We start from the raw sequence: 20,430 nt of genomic DNA, 5'->3' as shown, positions 1-20,430 counted from the left end.
ATTGGGTATTTTCCATAAGATGATTTTATGACTTTGTTTGGAAAAGTCTATTCTATTAGTTTCCTTTTTTAGAAACAGTTTTTAATGTTTATGAGAGAGACAGAATGAGAGTGAGGAAGGGGCAGAGAGAGAGGGAGACACAGAATCCAGTGCAGGCTCCAGGCTCTGAGCTATCAGCACAGAGCCCAATGTGGGGCTCGAACTCCCAAACCGTGAGATCATGACCTGAGCTGAAGTTGGACGCTTGATTTCCAGTTTCTTTGCATTGTGGTTAGAAATCATATTATGTGAGATTCCAACGTATCTCTCAACGTTTGAGACGTATTAACGTTTTAAACGTATTGAGACTCGTGGCCTAACCTCTGGTCTATCCTGGATGATGTTTCACGTGCACTTGAGAAGAATATGTATTCTGCAGTTGTTAGGTGTAGTGTTCTGGATAGATCAGTGAGGTCTAGTTGTTTTATAGTATTATTCAAGTCTTCTGCTTCCTTTTTGATCTAGATCTACCCCTAATCAAATTTTTTATCCCAAATGGCAATAAGGATCAGAGTTGAATCCCTAACCTACGAATACAGGCATTGCTGGCTGCAGGTCTTTAGCCTGAGAAGGCTGTAGAGTTAAGCAATTTCTTCTTAAGCTTCTTTATGATGTCATTAACAAATTAAAATGGAAAAACGAGTGAGTTCCATGTGTGACTTCCTACTACATAATCATGTGAATTTTGCTATAAGAATCTCCTAAAAAACTACTTAAGCAAATGTTCTAGGTATATTGGGAGATTACTGTAGGCAGAATGGCTGATAAACAAGTGGAAGTCTTTGTGTTGCCAGACTTTTGCTTACAGCCATCCTCAGCATGAATGCCAGCATGATATTTGACTGCAGGTAGTTTTCATAAGCAAGGGAGCTCTACATTGCTGTGGACTTCAATGTGGTCAAGTCTGAGGCTAAAGGAAGGAGAAAAAGAGTACACCTTCGCAAGAGACTCAGCCTAACCATAGGTCACGAGTCTCAGAGTATGTTTAAAATGTTAATATGTCTCAAACATTGTGAGGTATGTTGAAATATCACAAAATATGATTTCTAACCACAATGCAAAGAAACTGGAAATCAAAAACAGAAATTTGGGAAATCCTCAAATGTCCGACTTCAGCTCAGGTCATGATCTTGCAGTTCGTGGGTTCAAGCCCCGTGTCGGGCTCTGTGCTGACAGCTCAGAGCCTGGAGCCTGCTTAGGATTCTGTGTCTCCCTCTCTCCCTCTGCCCTTCCCCTGCTTGTGCTCTCTCTCTCTCAAAAATAAACAAACATTAAAAAAAAAATCAACAGAATATATACTGCATTAATAGGATAATGGACAAAAATTACATGATTATTTCAGTAGACTCACAAAAAGCATTTGACAAAATCTAGTGCTCTTTCAAGTTAAAAAAGCACTGAACAAACTAGGAATAGGAGGGGACTTCCTCAACCTGATAAAGGGTATCTATGAAAAACCCAGAGCTAATATACTTAATGGTGAAAGAATCCTTTCCCCTAAGGTCGGGAAGAAGACAAAGATATCCACTCTCACCACTTCTAATTATCATTGTATACAAGGTTCTAGTTAGGGTAATTGGGCAAGAAAAATAAAAATAAAAAGCATCCAGTTTGGTAAAGAAAATATAAACTATTAGAGCTAAAGTTCGGCAGGGTTGCAGGTTAAAAGATCAGGATTCTAAATACCATTAATAAACAATCTGAAAACAAAATGAAGAAGGCATATAATATCATTTGTAATATCATCAAAAATACCTAGGATTAAAACTATAAAATGTTATTAAAAGAACTTAAAGGGACACCTTAAATAAGTGGAAAGACCTCCTCTGCTCATGGATTAAAAGACTTAATATTGTTAAGATGGAAATAACTTCCCAAATTGATCTACATGTTCAATGTAATCCCTATCAAAAATCCCAGGGGCATCTGTGTGGCTCAGTTGGTTGAGCATCTGACTCTTGATTTTGGCTCAGGTCATGATCTCACAGTTCGCAAAATCGAGCCCTGCATTGGGATCTGTGTTGATAGCATGGAGCCTGCTTAGGATTCTCTCTTCCTCTCTCTCTCTGCCCCTACCCTGCTTGTGCACACGCGTGTGCTCTCTCCCTCAAAATAAACTTAAAAAGTTAAAAAAAAAAAATCCTAGCTGGATTTTTGCAGAAATTGACAAAATGTCATGAGAGAGCAAGGGATCTAGCACAGCCAAAATGGTCTTTGAAAGAATAGAAAAAAGTTGAAATCCTGATTTCAAAACTCAACAAAGGTTTAGTAATAAAAATCCTGAGGTGCTAACAAGGATACAGATGTAGATCAATGAATAGAATTGAGAAACAAGAAATAAACTCTTACATTCATGGTCAGTTGGTTTTCAGTAAGGGTCTCAGGACAATTCAATGTGGAGAAAATAGTCATTTCTAACACATGGAGCTGGAACAATGGGAGAGCCATGCAAAAGAATAAAGTTGGACCCTTGCCTCACACCATATATAAAAAATAACTCAGTGGGGCACCTGAGTGACTCTCAGTTGGTTAAGTGTCTGACTTCAGCTCCGGTCACAATCTCATGGTTCGTGGGTTTGAGCCCCACATGGGGCTCTGTGCTGACAACTCAGAGCCTGGAGCCTGCCTTATATTCTGTGTCTCCCTCTCTCTCTGCCCTTCCCCCACTTGTGGTCTCTCTCAAAAATAAATAAACATTAAAAAATAATATAAATAAAATGGATTACAGACTTAAATGTAAGAGCTAAAGGTACAGAATACTTAGAAAACATAGGCATAAATCCTTGTGACTTTGGATTAGGCAATGGTTTCTTACAAACCAAAAGCACAAACAACAAAAGAAGAAATAAATAGGGGCACCTGGGTGGCTCAGTTGGTTAGGCATCCGATTTCGGCTCAGGTCATGATTTCGTGTTTTGTGGGTTTGGGCCCCGCGTCAGGCTCTGTGCAGACAGCTCAGAGCCTGGAGCCTGCTTCAGATTCTGTGTCTCCCTCTCTCTCTGCCCCTCCCCTGTTTGTGCTGTCTCTCTCAAAAATGAATAAACCTTAAAAAAATAAATAAAAAAAGAAGAAATAAATTCGATTTCACCATAACTAAAAACTTTTTTATTCTTTTTAATGTTTTATTTTTGAGAGAGAGCAAACATGAGCAGGGGAGGGGCAGAGAGAGAAGGGGACAGAGGATCTCAAGTGGGCTCTGCACTGACAGCAAAGAGCCCAGTGCAGAGCTTGAGGTTGGACACTCAACTGACTGAGCCACCCAGGCACCCCTAAAAACTTTTTATATCAAAGGGCACTATCAAAGTGAAAAAACCCACAGAATAGGAGAAAATATTTGTAAATCATATATCTGTGAAGCAACTAATGTCTAAATCATAACTCTTAACAGGAAAAAAACAAATGTTCCAATTTAAAAATGGGTGATTTGGATAGACATTTAAACAAAATGTCACGTACAATTAACATACAGTGTTATTAGTTTCAGGTGTATTATATAATCCAACAATTGTATACATTTCTCAAAATTCACCAAGAGAAGTGTACTCTTAATCTTCTTCATGTATTTCACCCATCCCCCTACCCACCTTACCTCTGGTAACCACCAGTTCTCTGTACTTAAGGGTCTGGGTTTTTTTTTAATCTCTTTTTTTCCTTTATTCATTTGTTTCTTAAATTCCATATATGAGTGAAATCATATATAGTATTTGTCTTACTCTGATTTCACTTCGAATCATACCTTCCAGGTCCGTCCATGTTTTTGCAGATGGTAAGATCTCGTTCTTTAATGGCTAATATTCCATTTTGTATGTATGTGTATGTATCTCCCATATCTTCTTCATTCATGTATCGATGGACTTGGGTTGCTTCCATATCTTGGCTATTGTAAATAATGCTGCAGTAAGCCTGTCTTTTTTTTTTTTTTTTAATTTTTTTTTTTTTAACTTTTATTTATTTTTGAGACAGAGAGAGACAGAGCATGAACAGGGGAGGGTCAGAGAGAGAGGGAGACACAGAATCTGAAACAGGCTCCAGGCTCTGAGCAGTCAGCACAGAGCCCGACGCGGGGCTCGAACTCACATACCGCGAGATCGTGACCTGAGCCGAAGTCGGACGCTTAACCGACTGAGCCACCCAGGTGCCCCAAGCCTGTCTTTTTAAACAGCAAAGGAAATCATCAACAGAACAAAAAGGCAACCTACTGAATGGGAGAAGACATTTGCAAATGACATATCTGATAAGGGGTTAATATCCAAAATATATAAAGAATTTATACAATTCAACACACACAAAAAAAACCCCAAATAATGCAATTAAAAATGGGCAGGGAACATGAATAGACATTTTTGCAAAGAAGAAATATAGATGGCCAACAGACACATGAAAAGGTGCTTAACACCACTCATCATCAGGGAAATGCAAATTAAAGCCCCAATGAGCTATCACTTTACACTTGTCAGAATGGCTAAAATAAAAAATGCAAGAATCAGCAAGTGTTGGTGAAGACATGGAGAAAAAGGAACCCTTATACATTGTTGGTGGGAATGCAAATTCATACAGCTACTCTGGAAAACAGTATGGCAGTGGTTCCTCAAAAATAGAACTACCATATGATCCAGTAATTCCACTACTGGGTACTTATCCAAAGGAAGTGGATAGACATTCCTGTAAAGAAGATATATAAATGGTCAGTAAGTCTATGAAAAGATGCTTCACATCATTAGTCCTTAGGGAAGTGCAAATCAGAACCACAATGAGATACTACTGGGATGATTATAATAAAAAGGATGGACAATAACAAGTGTTGACAAGGATGTAAAGCAATTGGAACCCTCATACACTGCTGGCAGGAATATGAAATGGTGTAACCACTTTGGAAAACAGTTTGGCAGTTTCTCAAAAAGTTAAAAAGAGTTACCATATGACTCAGCAGTTCCACCCCTAGCTCTATATCCTAGCTCTGTATCCAAGAGAACTAAAAACATAATCCATACAAAAACTTGGCAAATGTTTGAGCAACATTATTCATAATAGTAAAAAATAGAAACAATCCACTTGTCCCATCAGTCGATGAATGGATAAATAAAATGTGGTATATCCAGACAGAATATTATGCGGCCACAAGATGAAGTAACTGATACAGGCTACAACATGGACGAACTTCGAAAATGTGCTAAGTGTGAAAGAAACCAGATACAGAAGGTTGTACAATATTGTGTGTTCTATTTATGTGAAATTCCAGAATAGGCAAATCCATATAGAGACAGAAAGTAGGTTAGTGTTTGCTAGGGTCCAGGGGGAGGAGGGATACAGTGTGACTGCTAATGAGTACATGGTTTCTTTTAGGGTAGTGACAATATTCTGGAAATTTTTCCACAACCTTGTGAATATTCTAAAAATCACTGATTTGTATACTTAAAAAAAAAAAAGGTTCTCTTTCCAGTGCAATCTTGCCTCACGAAGCTTCACAGCTTAGTGATTATATGCCACCATCCATTTTCCTTCTGCCATGTCTTGGTGGGAGGTGAAAGGTGCCTCTGTGATAAGTCTGTAAGGGGGGTGAGGGGACACACATGGATGTGACATTTTACAAATTTACTGCTAAACCTCTTCCTTTGCAGAAAAATTGTTCAGACTTTTGGTCATTTAGGGTCTCTTTATCATCCCTGCTCTAATTCCCTGTGGTGTTTGTGTGTTGTGTCTTGGCAGTGCCGATGGGGAAGTGAAGCACTGTGTGATCTACAGTACTGCTCGGGGCTATGGCTTCGCAGAGCCCTACAACCTGTACAGCTCGCTGAAGGAGCTGGTGCTCCATTACCAGCAGACGTCCCTTGTTCAACACAACGACTCCCTCAATGTCCGGCTTGCCTACCCTGTCCATGCACAGATGCCCTCGTTCTGCAGATAAAGAGGGAGTGGGAAGAGAGGTGGCTCTCTAGCATTTTTTTCCTACAGTTTTTATTAGACTATGAGGGCATTCTTTCTACGTAGACTGCTTGTTTTGCACAAGAAGTGATCCTGTGAATGTGGAGAGGCCGAGAAGCAGCCTGCCAGGATGGGGGCGCAAGAAGCCTGAGCTTCTCTGAGACTCCGCTCTGCCGCTGCACCGACATAGGGAGCTGGAAGCAGATGTTGTTTTCTGGAAAGCCTATTTCATGGGGGTTTTTGTTTTGTTTAGCCAGGCACCCTCAGCAGAACGTATTAGGTTTGATGAGGGTGGGGGTTTATATCTTGGAAATCTCTGAAGAGTCCTTGTCCTCTTTTGGTCTTCGACTCTGAGAATGTGGCAGGGGCATGGCTCTTTGGGGAGTTCTGTTTTGATCTGGCAGTCTCTCTTAACTTCCTCCCAAAAAGAAGTCTGTTTTGGTTCTGTGGTAGAATGGCATTTGGTGAAAAAAGACAACCAAAGGAAAATGAGGAGGCTTGGGATTTCATTTAGAGAATCTTAGTCAAGGGGGTAGAAACACCTTCAACTGGAGGTACTTTATTAACTAACACAAGTTAGGCGTCAGCATCTCAGTGGCTCCTTCCTCTAAAGAAGCATTATGTTTAGAAACCAAATTGATCTCAGCAGAATAATATTTGTTGCCAGACTAAGGTCTGATGGAAAAGACAGCACTAGTATCTGAATGCACACTTCTGTACCAAAACTTGAAAACTAGAATTTGTTAGTTTTAGCAAACACTAAAATTGGTCAGTGCAACTCCTTCTGCCCCACCCTTGTTTCTCAGAGATGAGGAATAGTGTTCTTTTTGTGGGCATGGTGAGCTTTGAATCATAAAATGAAGTTGGTGCTTGTGTGGTGTTTCCTTAAAAGAATGATCTATTGTTTGAAACCTTTGTAACTTGTTTGTATGAGTAAAGAAAAGGTGCAATCCAGTGCTTTTAGATGGCTTGATATACCAAATAATGATATAGAACAACAGTCTTACATGTGCTTCCCCAAGTTTAAATGCCCTGCAGAAACAGTAAATGTGGTTTAATTTCCCTTCATCTCCCTCTCCTTTGCTGGGTAAGGCTTAGGGGAGATCTAGGTGGCTAAGGTTGTAGCAGGAAGGGAGCCAGACTGTTGTCAGGGACCTCAATAATTCACAGACCCAGAGGCTGGGGGTCATCTACATCACCCATGTGCTTCCATACAGTGGTTTCTGAAACTTTTGCAAGGAGAGGAAATAATGGCTTGGAGCTTAGACTGTTAGTAAAAGCCATCTGGAAGTTTTTCACTTTGCCTTTTTGTGAGCCTGCCATTAAGATGATGTGCACAGACTGTCCTCATGCTTCAGTGGCCCTGATTTTAGGCCAGGAATCTTCTGCTCCATGTGGTTTAAACCTTCCAGCTGAGTGAAGCTAGCGAGCAGAGTTGGAGGCAGGCATCTACTCCTACCTCCATTATGCCCCACCCCCATCAGTCCACACTCATTCAACAGAGTCCAGCTGCCTCCGAGCCAGTCCTGGAACCATAATAGGTTCAGAGTGAGTCAGCTGTTTGAGTCCAAAGCTGTGCAGTCAGGCATCCTGGCTGAGCTACAGAAGCAGCCAATATCTGGGTCTTGGTACATAAGGCTTACCTAGGAAAGTTCTAGTTTGTGGGATGAAAGAAAGAAATACTTTCCCTGAGCACTTATCTTGGTGACAGGGTCTAGAATGGACCATGATGCAAAAATAGCTTACAATTTTTGGAAAGACCTCCAGAGTTACTAACAATGAGGATAGGAAGAAAAGGGCATATCTTTGGTTTTTCTTTGGTTACATAGCAGTTTCAGGATTAGGTGAGGCAGACAAATGAACTCCTCCCTCCAGTGTCCCATTCTGACTTAAGCCCTTAACGATAGCCAACTGCACATCCCTTCTCCACATTGCCAGCTTGAAATCTTGCAAGTTTTACTGGGTAGTATCAGCTTAGTTGCTGCTAGGCCTTGTACCTGGTATTGAACCTGCTTAAGCAGTTGGGTGCTCAAGATTGGGTGCAAGAAATCCCTCCTTTCTGGTACTAAAATTTAGTGAGTTCCAAGTGTCTCTTCTAAAATAAAACAGGAGTAAGTATACATGCCTGTGACATTGAACCATGTGTTGCTCCTTTTCAGGCAGACATTAAGGGTGTGTAGGGAGAGAGCTAGCACCATCTAATATTTACACTTCGAATAAGGGCTGGCTTGTAGAGAAGGACTCTTCTTTTTTAGTCCTACATTCCTTCACTTTTTTCTTCCCTGTTTTTTTATTCTTGAATTTGTTGCTTTGTGGGAACTAAGGCCTTAGGGATCATTTGAGAAATTGGAAAATATCTTTTCTGACTAGTTGCCACATGACTTGCTTGATCCTGAGCCAGTGGAAATGGCATAGGGGACCAGTCTACTAGCCACTTGGAGGGGTAGCATGCAGCTCTTTTACTCCATGGTCCTTCATCTGAGTGTAGCTCTGTGTCCTGTCCCATGATTTGGACCCTGGGACTCTCTCTCGGCATCTTAACTACAGCCTCACTGAAGAGGGAGTAAAGAGACAAAGACCAGAGGGGCTTGTTGTTTTTCTGGCTAGGGAAGCCAGCCACCAGCATGGAAGCAGCTTGAGGCTTGCTGAACACAGGTCCTAGGCCCATCTTTTCCAGGCACAGATTTCATCACAGAACAGTCCTCTTGGTCTCTTCCTGATCACAGATGCTAAATTTTGGCCAGGCCTCAGGACTGTATAGGCTAGCTGTGTCCTTACCACTGATTTGGCCAAGGTTGAGGACTTCCTAATACCACCTTTACTCCATCTCCAAGCCTTGTTGGGACCTCCCACTTACCTTGGACCTCATGTGCTCTAAAGGCATTGATAGCCAAATGTGGTGTCTTCCATAGGTCTCCTCTTCTTGCGGCAAGGAACCAGCCCCATGGGTCCTCTTGGACCAAGAATTGCATCTGGACAATTCTTGGTTTTTGAGGTGGTCTTTGTTGCCAGTTAAGACTCCAGAGTAGGCCTCTATTAAGGCTTCTGTGGCCTCAAAGCAGAGGGTGCAGACAGAGGCCTGGCTGAGCTCTCTGCTGCCAACTGCTCATCCTTGCTGTAGCTGCAGCCACTTGTGACAAACCTTGTTTCCTTACAAATTCCAGCATGTGACTTTGGTGCCCTGTTGTTACTTGTGAAAAACTATTCTTCTACTGTCTTTGATGTAGTCAAAAACAAAAAAAACAAAAAAAAACAAAAAAAAAACAACAAAAAAAAATCCCAACCATGTAGTTTATGTAAAAATATCTGATTCACAAAGAAGCCAACTATATGTCTTGTGTTGGGACAGTTCATAATGTAGTTCCTAGACCACTTTTGCAAATTGTTCTTGTCACCAGATGTGTTCAGACATTGCTGTGCAGTTGTGGGGGAGGGTGGGGGGAAAGTGATGGGGGAGATACTTTTCAGTCTTTTGTTTATCTTCCCCAAGAGGGAACAGTCTGGCCAACTTGCTCCAGTAATGCAATAAAAACATTGCAATAAAGCACCTTTTGTCCTCATGCTATGAAGGGGTGGCCTAGGGGTGGGAGGCAAGCAGAGGATTAGGGTGTTGAACGCCCTGAAACTCCCAAACCTTCTTTGTCATGAGCACCAAAAGACTGGTCCTGGGGCTGAACTGGGGCCACGAAAGGCGCTCCTCTTCCCCTCAACAAGAAGAGGAAGTCGCCCCTAACAGGCATGATGCCAACATCTCCATCCAGCACAGGACACAGGGACACTCAGAAACCAACCCCGAGAAAGTTAAATCTGAGAGCTGTTTCCTTCTCGCCCCATTCCTAACTACTAGAAAGTCCAGCTTACAGATTCTCATCACACCTTTCTACCCGGAAATAAAAGTGTTTCCAGAGTCTATTCTGGGGGTAAATGTTGCCCAAGGCCCTTGTCACCCTCCTGCCACAGCACTTTGTTAAGGTTTCTCTATGTTAGGGACATAATTAACAAAATGTGACCACCTCTTTCCAAAGGACATTGCAGTTTTCATGCAGTCTCTCAGGCCCCACCCAGGTGTGTAGTGAATTACAAATCAGATTGGGTAGTGGGTGGTCCATTGCCCTAAATGATCTTGCCTATGTCCTTTCTCCCCATATGCTAGGAACTGATAGAGGATCTTCCCAGATCCTGAGTTGTTTCCACTCTCTGTATAGGACACTCAAATTACTGTCTCCAGCCTAGTCCTGTCTTCTGAACTTCACCTGCTGTCTGGATATCTCCACTGGGGCCTTGAGTATCCCACAGGGACTGCAAACTTTGTTTCCAGAGAAAACCTATGCTTGGCTATGAATTCCCTTACTTTCCTACCACCAAACCTAAAACCTATGTCCACATGACTGCTCTGCCTCTCACCTGTTAAATTACAAAAGCTGGCCCTCCTCCAACTAAAAGCTAACCTTACCTCATGTATTTTTGTATCTATTTTCTCCTTCCTCCTCAGGAATCCCCCATGATCAGTTATCAATTCTTTCACTGTTGTTTTCTCTTGACTGGGTCATCTGTTGACATTGAAACATGGTTGGGTGTGTCTCAGTCTACTTCCTGACCTCTACTGAATCCTACATCCCTTCATCTCTTTGCCCTCCTTCAAAGCCAAACCTTTTTATAAAAACTGTCTAAATCTGTCTTTATTTCCTCTCCTCCACCATCTCAGTTCAGGTTCCATCACCAGCTGAAGCTGCTTCCCTTGAGGTCTTCAATAACCATCATCATTGACTACTTGCCATGAAAAACTCTCCCCTGGACTCCATGATGACTCAGCATCTGGTTTTCCTCCTATATCTCTGTTCCTTTTAATTCTTCAGACTCCTCTGGCTGCCTTCTCACTGATGTCTTTTTCCTTGGCAGTTTTATCCACATCCATGATTTCATCTACCATCTTTAGGCCAATTAAATCTTTGTTTCTCCTGCTCAGTCCTCTATTGGGAGGCACCTCACAGCATACCACATGCAGGGTCACCACTTAGCCCAGGTTCTCTTCTACTGTTTCACATTTCGGGGTGGAAATACAGAATTCATCTGGTTATGTAAGCCAGAAATGCAGCAGTCATCCACAAGGCCTTCCTGTTTCTTGTCTACACAAAACATCACCAACCCATATCAGTTTTACTTTCTAAATGTCAAAGACTTCACTTCTCCCCAACTACATTGCTTCACTTCATTGCTTCACTCTAACCTTAATACTGGAAAGGCCTCCCTTCTTCCATTCTTGCCCCCCTCAGATATATTCTCATAACAACCAGAGTTAGCTTTTCTTTTTAAAAAAATTTTTTCCTTAATTTTTTTTTTAACGTTTTATTTTTGAGACAGAGAGAGACAGAGCATGAACGGGGGAGGGGCAGAGAGAGAGGGAGACACAGAATCGGAAGCAGGCTCCAGGCTCTGAGCCATCAGCCCAGAGCCCGATGCGGGGCTCGAACTCACAGACCGCGAGATCGTGACCTGAGCTGAAGTCGGACGCTTAACCGACTGAGCCACCCAGGCGCCCCTCTTTAATGTTTATTTTTGACAGAGAGAGAGAGAGAGAGACAGAGTGCAAGTCGGGGGGGGGGGTGGGGGTGGGCAGAGAGAGAGGGAGAATCTGAAGCAGGCTCCAGGTTCCAAGCTGTTAGCACAGAGCCCAATGCAGAGCTTGAACTCACGAACCATGAGATCATGACCTGAGCCAAAGTCCGAAGCTTAACTGAGCCACCTAGGGGCCATCCCTCCCCGCCCCCCGCCTTTTTAATGTTTCAGAGTTAGCTTTTCAAAATACAAATCTGAACCTGTGTAAAACCATTAATTTTCAATTGCTCTAAGGGTAAACCACAGAATTCCTAAAATGGTCTGGTTTCTCCCACGTTCAGGATCTCATCCCCCACTTCAGTTATTCTTCCCTGGCTCCTTCCCTTCAGATAGTCCCAATGTCTTGGGTTTTCTTCCTTCTGCAACTATTCTTTATACAATCCCCATCTATTCCTATGGCTTTACCAACTATTTGCTGGTAGTTGTCAAATCTGTGTCCAGCTACTACACTTTCCATCAAGGTTTTCCTAGTATTTCAGACCACCATAATGGATCACTACATCATTTTCTCTCTGGTCTGCTTATTCCACTAGAGCCTTCCTTATATACTGAAGCCAGTGATATTCTAAAACATAAATGTGATTATCACACTTTCGTGCAGTTGTCTTTCAGAAACCCCTCCCCTCAGGCTAATCTAGTGATGTTTCTCAAAGAGAACGCCACTGGCACTTGAGACAGCTGCCTTGTGCATTACAGGATGCTTAGCATCTCTGTGCCTACTCTTTCCTCAATCACCCCCCACTTCTAACCTGAGAGGTAGTTCCTCCCTCCCACAAACTGTTGCAAGATGTGCTTGCCCCCACCTCCTTCACCTGTGGTATTACGGTGCTTCTAACCAGATCCTGATCTACATGGGAGGCTCCCCCAGGCAACCAGTTACCTGTGTTCTCAGTGTCCAGTACAGGCTGGCTGAGGGTCTGCTGCCAATGAATGACTGAAGGAAAGAGGAAGTGAGTTCAAGAAGGGACTGAAGGCTGAGGGGTCAGACATCTACTTGTGGACTCTGGCGCCACAGGCAGGGTACGCCCTCTGGCGGCCACAGCCTTCTCCATGCAAGGTGACAAAGAGTTGAAGGGTGCAGGAGGCACCCAGCCAGTGGCCCTGAGGCATTTTCCTGTCTCCAGTCCTCTGGACGCCTCTCCTTCAAACCTGGGCATTGGATTATGGGACAATTAGTGCAAGGCCACAGTTTGAAAAGTCCTCCATCACCATGGAGGTACTCCACCACAGCCTTACTTTCTGCTCCTGTGATGCCATCTCCTGACTCCTCCAATACAATGGCCCCATAGATGTCCTCTCTCCTCCCACACCACCTGCTCACCCTCCCGCCAATGCAGTCCTACTCACTGGGGGCCATCCACCTTGGTAATGTCTACTTCCGTTGCTAAGGCCCATCTGACAAAAGCCCAGGAAGGGCTTACTGGCTACAGACATTAAGGCATCTCTGTATTTTCACCTCAAATGGGCTTTCAGTGTTTTAACAAGACATTTCTCCCTCCATTTCAAAACTCTTCCCTCTCTTGGATTTTAGGATTCTCTTCTTGCTGCTGTTTCTAAGTCTTCTTTATTTGCCTTAAATGCCAGTGTTCCTCAATGTATCACTATTGATACATTGATGGCTCTCAAATTTCTATCTTCAATCCAGATTTTCGTACTGAGTTCCAGGCCCATGCATCCAGTTACCTTCTGAATGTCCCTCAAGTACCTCAAATATATCCCAAGTTTAACTCTTCACCTCCTTCTACCTCATTGTCTGGCCATGAAGCACTCCAAGTTAAGAGATAAATATGGGTTGTGGAGTCAGGAGAGACCTAGGTTCTAATTGTAATTGTGCCCAAGCTATGTTAATATCTGAAAACCCAAGTTCCCTCCTCTATAAGCCAGAATATTAGTTGCTACGGGGTCTTCTATAACTCCCCACCACTTACAGAAAGTCTAAGCTCTTGGAAGATCATTAAATATGGCCCTTGCCAAACTCACTAGACCCATTTCCACTTTGTTTTCTGTTTCTTGAATATACCAAGTATATGGTAAGTGCTGTACTTTTTGCTTGGATACTCAGACTAATCCACCCCACTCTTCTAACGCAGCAAACTACTATCATCTGTCCTAGAGGTTGGAGCTCAGACGTCGCAGTCTCTGGAAAGCCACATTGGGCTTAGGCAACCCTCCCCTGACAGTGGAAAAGTGTGTTATTCACCACTCTATTCTCAGCAGTAACAAAGACCTTGAGTTACATTTGTGTTGACTGAAAGAAACAAAAGACAAAGATGGTTTCCAAGAGCATGTATTACACAGATCTGAGTGCAAGAAATGGCAAACGACTGTTATGTTTGCTTTAAAAGCTCATCAGGCACCAATGCCAAGTCCTGATGCTTTTGAGGGCCTGCTGGGTCTCGGCCTCTCCGGAGCAGGCTGGGCCCAGGCTCCTGGGTGAGAGGGCAGCTTCTGCGTGGAATGTCCTGCTTCCTATCACCTGAGGCATCAGGCACTTTGGTGATGCCCAGGGCTGGCTCCTCTTTCTCTATTTGTGCACATTCGGGCTTCCACAGCCAGCTTTGGCGGGGAAACTCACAAGGTGGATGGACCAGCCCAGGGGCACCAGGTGGCCATGACTTCACCTCCTGTCTGGGAGACAGGTTCTCTGAATGGACTGGAGTTATGGTTTCCAAATCCTGGGAGCTGGCCATCCCACCTTCCATTGTTGCCTTTCTGCTTGGGGATGCCCTGTCTGGACCCTCAATAAGAAATTTCCAGGCCCATGGGCCTGGCTCTCCAGAGGTCGAGGCGACAGCAGAGGGACTGGTAGGGAGAAGTCCTGAAGAGCTAGGACAAAGTGCTGTTAGTGCCTGGGTATGGAAGTGCTGGGCCTTCCAGCAGCCTTCAGGAGGGATAGGGTCTGTGGGTCCAGCCTTATCTAGGCTGGGGGCCGGTGATGAGGAGCTGGCAGCCTCCTCAAAGGCTTGTGGGATCCCAAGCCTCCTCTGGGGGACACTAGGGCCTTCCATTCCGGGATCCTTCAGTGTGATCTCTGTCAACAGGCCTGGGGCCGCTGAGCCCTGGCTCTTGGGGTCCCTAGACAAGAAGGCATCCTCTTCCTCACCCTCTCCTGCTCCTCTGAGGGGTGGGTCCCGGCCCACTTCTGGGCTTGGTGCCAAGCTCGGTTCCTGTACACCTTGGCTGTTCTCCGGCCCCTCCTCGGCGTCATCCTCTGAAGAGTCAACCTCACGGATGGCTTCCTGCTTCTGCAGCGACTCTCGCCGTTCAGCCCGGTCCTGTCGGAGAGCGCCTAGGGCCCATGAGGGAGAAGGCTGCAGCACCCCCTTCCCTGGCAGTGACCCTTTCCCAGACAGCACACTCCTGGTCCCAACCACCTCTAGAGGGCTGACTTCCCTGGGCGGCAGTTCCTTCTTTAGCTCAGGGTGGGGCAGGTCAAGGCTATGCTTCCGAGAAGTGGCTAGCTTCTTCTCGGAAGCAGCAAGCGCAGCTGCCAGTTTCTCAGCTGACTGTACCCTCTTAAGTAGTGGTGAGCGGGGCGGCTCTGCACTCTTGGGTCGTGAGAGCTGCCTGCCCAGAGGAGGCGACAAATGAAGCTTGGTGGGGAAGGCCTGGGCTCCATGTCCAGACAGGGGCGATGGGGAGCGCTGGGGTGAAGCTGCTGGCGGTGGGGAAGGGGTATGGGCCAGTGGTGACAGAGGGATGCTGCCGGCCGACTTGCGCCGCGGAGAGCGGTACTGGCGCTGGAGCTTGGGTGCCAGGCCGTGCAGGGAGCTGGGTCGTGTGTGCCCAGAGCCGGCTGGAGAACTGGGCACGCTGGAGCTGGGGGAGCTGCTCTGTGATGAATTTCCTCCCACTTTGCACACACAGACAGACACACAAAGGCAGAACAATGTCAGCTGATAGAAGTGACTGAGGGGCAAGGCAGGGCTACCCGTAGAATGTCCCAGGATCATCAAGGTGACCCTAGCCAGTGAACCAGAGCCCAGGCTACAGAAATAAAGTCACCCTCCGCCCCTGTCACCTCCTCCCTAGGACTGCTGAGTCTTGCAGGGGGTAGGGTGAAGGAGTTTCAGAGTGGGGCCGCAGAGAAGCACAGAGGGCCTATAGGCTCTTTCCTACCTCCCAGGGGCTGTCTCTGTGATGTGCAGGGAGCACTTCATACCTGAATGCAGAGCATCAGGGGTCACCCGGTAGCCCTGAGTGGGAGATCGGGGGGAAAGGCTGTGGCTGTGTGTAGGAGAGCCTGGCCCGCTCTCCCCTGATGATAAGGAGCGGTTAAGGGAGGAAAGGCTACGGCTGGTGTGCAACAGGGATGCCTGCTTGGTGATCTTCCGGAACAGGGAGCTCCTTTTTTTGCTGCAGAGACAAGAGTCAAGGGCTGTGTGAGTTGGTGCACGAGGCATAGCATATACTGGGCCCAATAGCCAGGGCTCCGAGCACACACGAGCACCTAGGTGGCTCAGTCATGCTCACCTTTCTTGCCCATCTTTGCCCCGGCTCCGCTTACTCCTTCGGGCCATCTTGGCCTTGTAGCTGCCCTTCCGAGCTGGCCCCACTTTAATGGATGTGTTCTCCAAGGGCGTTGTTGAAATAGACACCTTGTTTCCACTCTGGGGAACAGAGCGTGAACCCAGGCTAAGGCAGGGGACATATTTTTGCTCCTACCCTCACCCTCAGGCATGGCTACCCCACAGCTCTAGCTTTTGTCCCTACATTGACAGGTGTGAACCATAGGCCTGTCTTCCCACTTCACAGATTAGGAAATGGCTCCAACTGGAGCCTGGACAGTTTAGGGTTGGGAAAGTGGAGAAGAGGCTCATTTGTCTTGTTCTTCAGTCCTACCCATGGCTCAGAAGGATCCCTGGGCCTTGGTCAGTGAGGACGCTGCTTTCCAGCAAAAGCCCATTGCTATGGGTGCGTCTGTCCTCAGTGCCATGGGTGTGTGCACCCAACTCTCCCAATTCCCCGTAGTAAGTCATAGACTTATAAGGCAGGGTCACTGGGGGACCACGTCAGGTAGCATACCCAGCACTAACCTTCAGAATCAGCTCCACCACTTCTGTGTGCACCAGTCCATGCACAGGCTCCCCGTTGACATGAGTGATGAGGTCACCCTGACGAAGCCCTGCCTCACTGGCTGGACCTCCATCCTCCACGTGCTGCCCCAGGGAGATAACAGTCCTCAGCCTGGAGCCTGAGTGTAAAGTGTGGGGCCTGGTTCTGCTGTTCCCCACCCCCACTTTATACCCTGAGGATAGTTTAGGCAGGGAAAGAAGCAGGGACAGACAGGCCCTGATAGGGGGAAGGCAGAACAATGACAAAACTGGGAGACAACAGGTCTGGATGGCCAGACATACCCACACCATGTGGTGCACAGTGTAGACGTCTGAGTCACCCATGTAGACACGGATGGCCCGCAAGGTGAAGCCATACTTCTTGCCAGCTCGGTGGATGATGATGGGGGGCCTCGAGCTGCTGAGGGCTGGCAAAAAGTCCCTGCTTGGAGAAGAGTCCCTGGATGACGGGTTGGATGACTGGGAATGTGGGGACATGGGGCTGGCCAATGGAGAGCAGGTGTGTTCTGGAGAAGGAAAGACAGGACTGAGCAGGTCAGAGGACCCTGGCCTGGCCATACTTCCAGCCCAGCTCCATCTAGGCTAGGCTGCTGATGCCTCACAGCTGTAGTCACAGGCAGAGACTAAGCCCAGGGATGTCTTCACCACAGACTCAAGAGCAGCAAAGCCCCTCACATGCCCAAACCACCCCCCTTGGCCCAAGAGGTGATGGCAGCTAGCACTTACTGAATACATACTTGTATCCATCAGGGGCCACATACGCTCTCTGTACGTATTCATACGTCCCAATTACCCTACGAGCTACCACTAGTAAGTTCTACGATTTTTGATGAGGAACTTGAAACTCAGAGAGGTTAAGCAACTTTGTCAAGGTCAGGAGCCAGGATCTGAATGTAAGCTCTCTGCCTCAGAGCCTGCACTCATTACATAGTGCCACCTCGCCTTGTGGCATATGCACACACAACCTGACACCAATGCACACTTTTAGAGACCTCTCATCTCCTAACAAGGAGGCAGCAGTGACACACAGTCTCTCAGATACCTGCTCCTTAACACACGATGCACAGACATACCTGCCATGCGCAGACCCTGCCAAAGGCCCACAGAGATTCCAAGGCCCTTCCTGTGAGTTTTATCCTAGTTCCCTGGGGGGCTTACCTGTAGGAATGAGGAGGGACAGGGTTGTGGCTGAGGCGGACTTGATCACTTTGTTGATGGGGCGAGTGGTGCGCTTTTCTGCTGAGTCCCCGGAGAGCAGTCGGTGGCGGGCCCTGCGTACCGCCAGGTCACTGATGGCCTTGGCTGTGGCTCCCTCAGTCAGCTGTGGGGTCCCACGGCCTCCTCGAGTCTCCAGAGCTGTGGGCCCAAGTAAGCACTGAAACCTGCAATGCAGTGGAGCCTCACCCCCCTGCCTGCCTGCAGCGTCCTCCATTCCAGGCCTCCTGGCCACCTGCTGGGCCACACCTGGACTGGAGCTGCAGCTCTGGCCAACAGGCTCCTCATCTAGCTTCAGTCGCCGCTCTACTGGCCGTTCAGGGACAGGCCCAGATACCCCTTCTCCAGATGGGGGTGTCAGAAGCCATGTACCCTCCAGCTGCTGCCTCCTGGGGGTGCTGCTAGCCTCCTCAGGGCCCTCAGGGAAGTGAGGAGCATCCAGGAGACCTGAGCAGCGGCGTCGCACTGTCAGTGGAGGGCTTGAGTCGCTCTCAGTGTGGGATGACTCTGACACTGACAGCCTCTTCCGCAATCTGTGAGACACAAGGCCCAGGGTGAGACAGGCAGGTGGTCTCCTTCCTCCAGCTCAGGCTTCCTGAGGGGCTCACAAGAGTTGTAAGTCATAGAACTTTTTTCCTCTGACATTCCCTTCAGCAGCCATCCCTGGGATACCCCCTCACTGCCACCAGCACTGCCCCCCAGCATCTGAATCTCACCCATGATCTGTAACAACTAATGGATGGCTATGCTGCCCACCCTAGGTGGATTCTGGGTGCTCACATCTCAGGGGAGCCAATCACCCAGCTCCGGTCTCGGCCCTTCAGCCCTGCCAGGCCATCAGAGTGGTCGTCCTTCTCCTCACTCAGGCTGCGCTTGGTGGGGGGTGGTGCCCGGCGCTCCTCAAGCAGGGACAGCCGCTCCATGCTACTGTACACCTGTGGGCACAGAGTCTGTGCCAGGGACAGGCCCCAATAGCCACACCTCCCAAAAGTATCCTTGGCACCTGAAACCCAGGAATTGGAACCAGTTTTCCCCTTCCCTCCTCCATACCAGATGAATATTCGAGGAAGCGGCTATTCCACTGGCCTGACTGGGCCTCACCCCTGGCATCTCTGACGTCAGGGCCTGGAGCGGTTCTTGCGATATCTGTCATATGCAGGCTGGGCCCCTTCTTCCTCTTTTCCTAGGGGTAGCCCCGTCACATGCTCCCCCCCAACCTGCCCCAGGCATATTCCTTGACAGGTCCTCTTCTCCCAGTCCTTCCCAGCCTGGGCCTGCTCCATCGCACCTTGCTGAACCTTGGAGAGCACGATGAGAACTGGCGGATCTCCAGGCAGCCATCCTCACTCACTTCTTCCTCATCCTCTGAGTCCACGTGGTGGTAGCGCTCAGAGCGGGCTGGGTCAGACACACAGGACAGTTCCCTTTAGAGGCCCTGGTTGGTGCCTCCTTTTGACCTTTATCAGACCTCAGAGGGCTGGAGAAGTGACTCCCAGTACCAAGTGGAGGGTGCACAGGTGTTTCTGGGCAAACAGGTAGGATCCCCACTTCTCCCCATCCCACCAGTGGCCTTACTGTCAAAGTAGCTGGTATCATCCTCTGACTCCAGTTGAGGAATAAATTCAGCCTTCTGGCGAAGAAGTCCTGTCCAGTCCAGACCAGTAAAGAACGGATGCTGCTTCACCTCAGAAGCACTGCCTGTGGACAGGGAGGGTGTGGGCGAGGCGCAGGATGAGCTGTGTGGAGTCCAGGCCAGCAAGTCCAGTGAGAACCCAGACCTCAAGAGGCCAGTCCTGAATGCCTCGGCTATGGCACCTTTCTCCTTGTGCTCACAGGAGCAGGGCAGTCTCAGGATCAGATGCGCTGCCCATATCTGAAGCCTGAGCTTCCCGGTTGCATGGACTCAACCTCCCTCTTCCCTCTTCCAAGTTGTGAGAAAGGTCAGTGGGGCCTGTCCTACCTGCACCCAATCTCTCCAGAGGGTTCTGGTGGAGCAGTTTAGAGGTGAGGTCCTGGGCATCTGGCGGCAGTGCATCCTCCCCCTCAGGCCACACAATCTCATCTAAAGAGTTGGGGGTAAGAGGGAAGGAGTGGTTTAGAGAAGGGTCTCAGAGGTTGCAGGCAGGCAGAGTGGGGAGATAAAGAAGAGGGTTCTATGGTAAGACATGGGTAGGTAGGCATAACGGGCCCAGCCCAGAGCCACTGAAAGCCTTGCCCAGGACCCAACTCTTTAAGTTCTATAAGTTCCTGCCCTCCTAGGGGGTCACACATACCCTAGCCCGCAGCTTGCTCTTGATCCAGGACTTCTCCTGTCCTGAAGCTCCAGCTCACCCTGCCTTTATACTTCAGACACTAGTATACTCACACATACACAACACAGGCATATGGGGGATACATGAACACAAATGGAACAAGCCCCACGTGACACACACAGTGCACACGTACCCACACACATTCGCATCTAAGAGGCAAGCATACTACACATACACACAAATTCAGAACAAGAACTCATAAGCCTCACAGGTGCATGTGTAAATTATATTTGTGGATCCAGACTCTGTCT

At 47.3% G+C, this 20,430-nt stretch overlaps 2 protein-coding genes across 5 annotated transcripts in view; one reads left to right on the top strand and one right to left on the bottom strand.

The window, feature by feature from the left end:
- The window catches only part of LOC102949853 (phosphatidylinositol 3-kinase regulatory subunit gamma), a 131,480-nt gene extending 122,186 nt beyond the window's left edge, over positions 1-9,294 (top strand). For both annotated transcript variants that reach the window (XM_007077262.3, XM_042996975.1), the window contains one exon: positions 5,746-9,294. In XM_007077262.3, coding sequence (XP_007077324.1) covers positions 5,746-5,944 — 199 coding nt within the window. In that variant the 3' untranslated portion in view covers positions 5,945-9,294. The remainder of the gene's footprint in view (positions 1-5,745) is intronic.
- A 4,554-nt stretch (positions 9,295-13,848) lies between these two features.
- Positions 13,849-20,430, bottom strand: part of MAST2 (microtubule associated serine/threonine kinase 2) — a 206,949-nt gene continuing 200,367 nt past the window's right edge. For 2 of the 3 annotated variants that reach the window (XM_042996974.1, XM_042996972.1), the window contains 11 exons: positions 19,828-19,929; positions 19,443-19,565; positions 19,156-19,265; positions 18,648-18,802; positions 18,117-18,400; positions 17,811-18,008; positions 16,935-17,158; positions 16,614-16,736; positions 16,051-16,187; positions 15,740-15,933; positions 13,849-15,430 (listed from right to left, as the gene is read on the bottom strand). In XM_042996974.1, coding sequence (XP_042852908.1) covers positions 13,905-15,430; positions 15,740-15,933; positions 16,051-16,187; positions 16,614-16,736; positions 16,935-17,158; positions 17,811-18,008; positions 18,117-18,400; positions 18,648-18,802; positions 19,156-19,265; positions 19,443-19,565; positions 19,828-19,929 — 3,176 coding nt within the window. In that variant the 3' untranslated portion in view covers positions 13,849-13,904. The remainder of the gene's footprint in view (positions 15,431-15,739; positions 15,934-16,050; positions 16,188-16,613; positions 16,737-16,934; positions 17,159-17,810; positions 18,009-18,116; positions 18,401-18,647; positions 18,803-19,155; positions 19,266-19,442; positions 19,566-19,827; positions 19,930-20,430) is intronic. The other variant, XM_042996973.1, reaches the window with a different exon arrangement.

Source organism: Panthera tigris, chromosome C1, assembly GCF_018350195.1.
Source record: "Panthera tigris isolate Pti1 chromosome C1, P.tigris_Pti1_mat1.1, whole genome shotgun sequence".
NCBI lineage: Eukaryota > Metazoa > Chordata > Mammalia > Carnivora > Felidae > Panthera > Panthera tigris.
The sequence above is the reverse complement of the archived record's forward strand: the minus strand, read 5'-3'. Positions and strand labels throughout refer to the sequence as shown.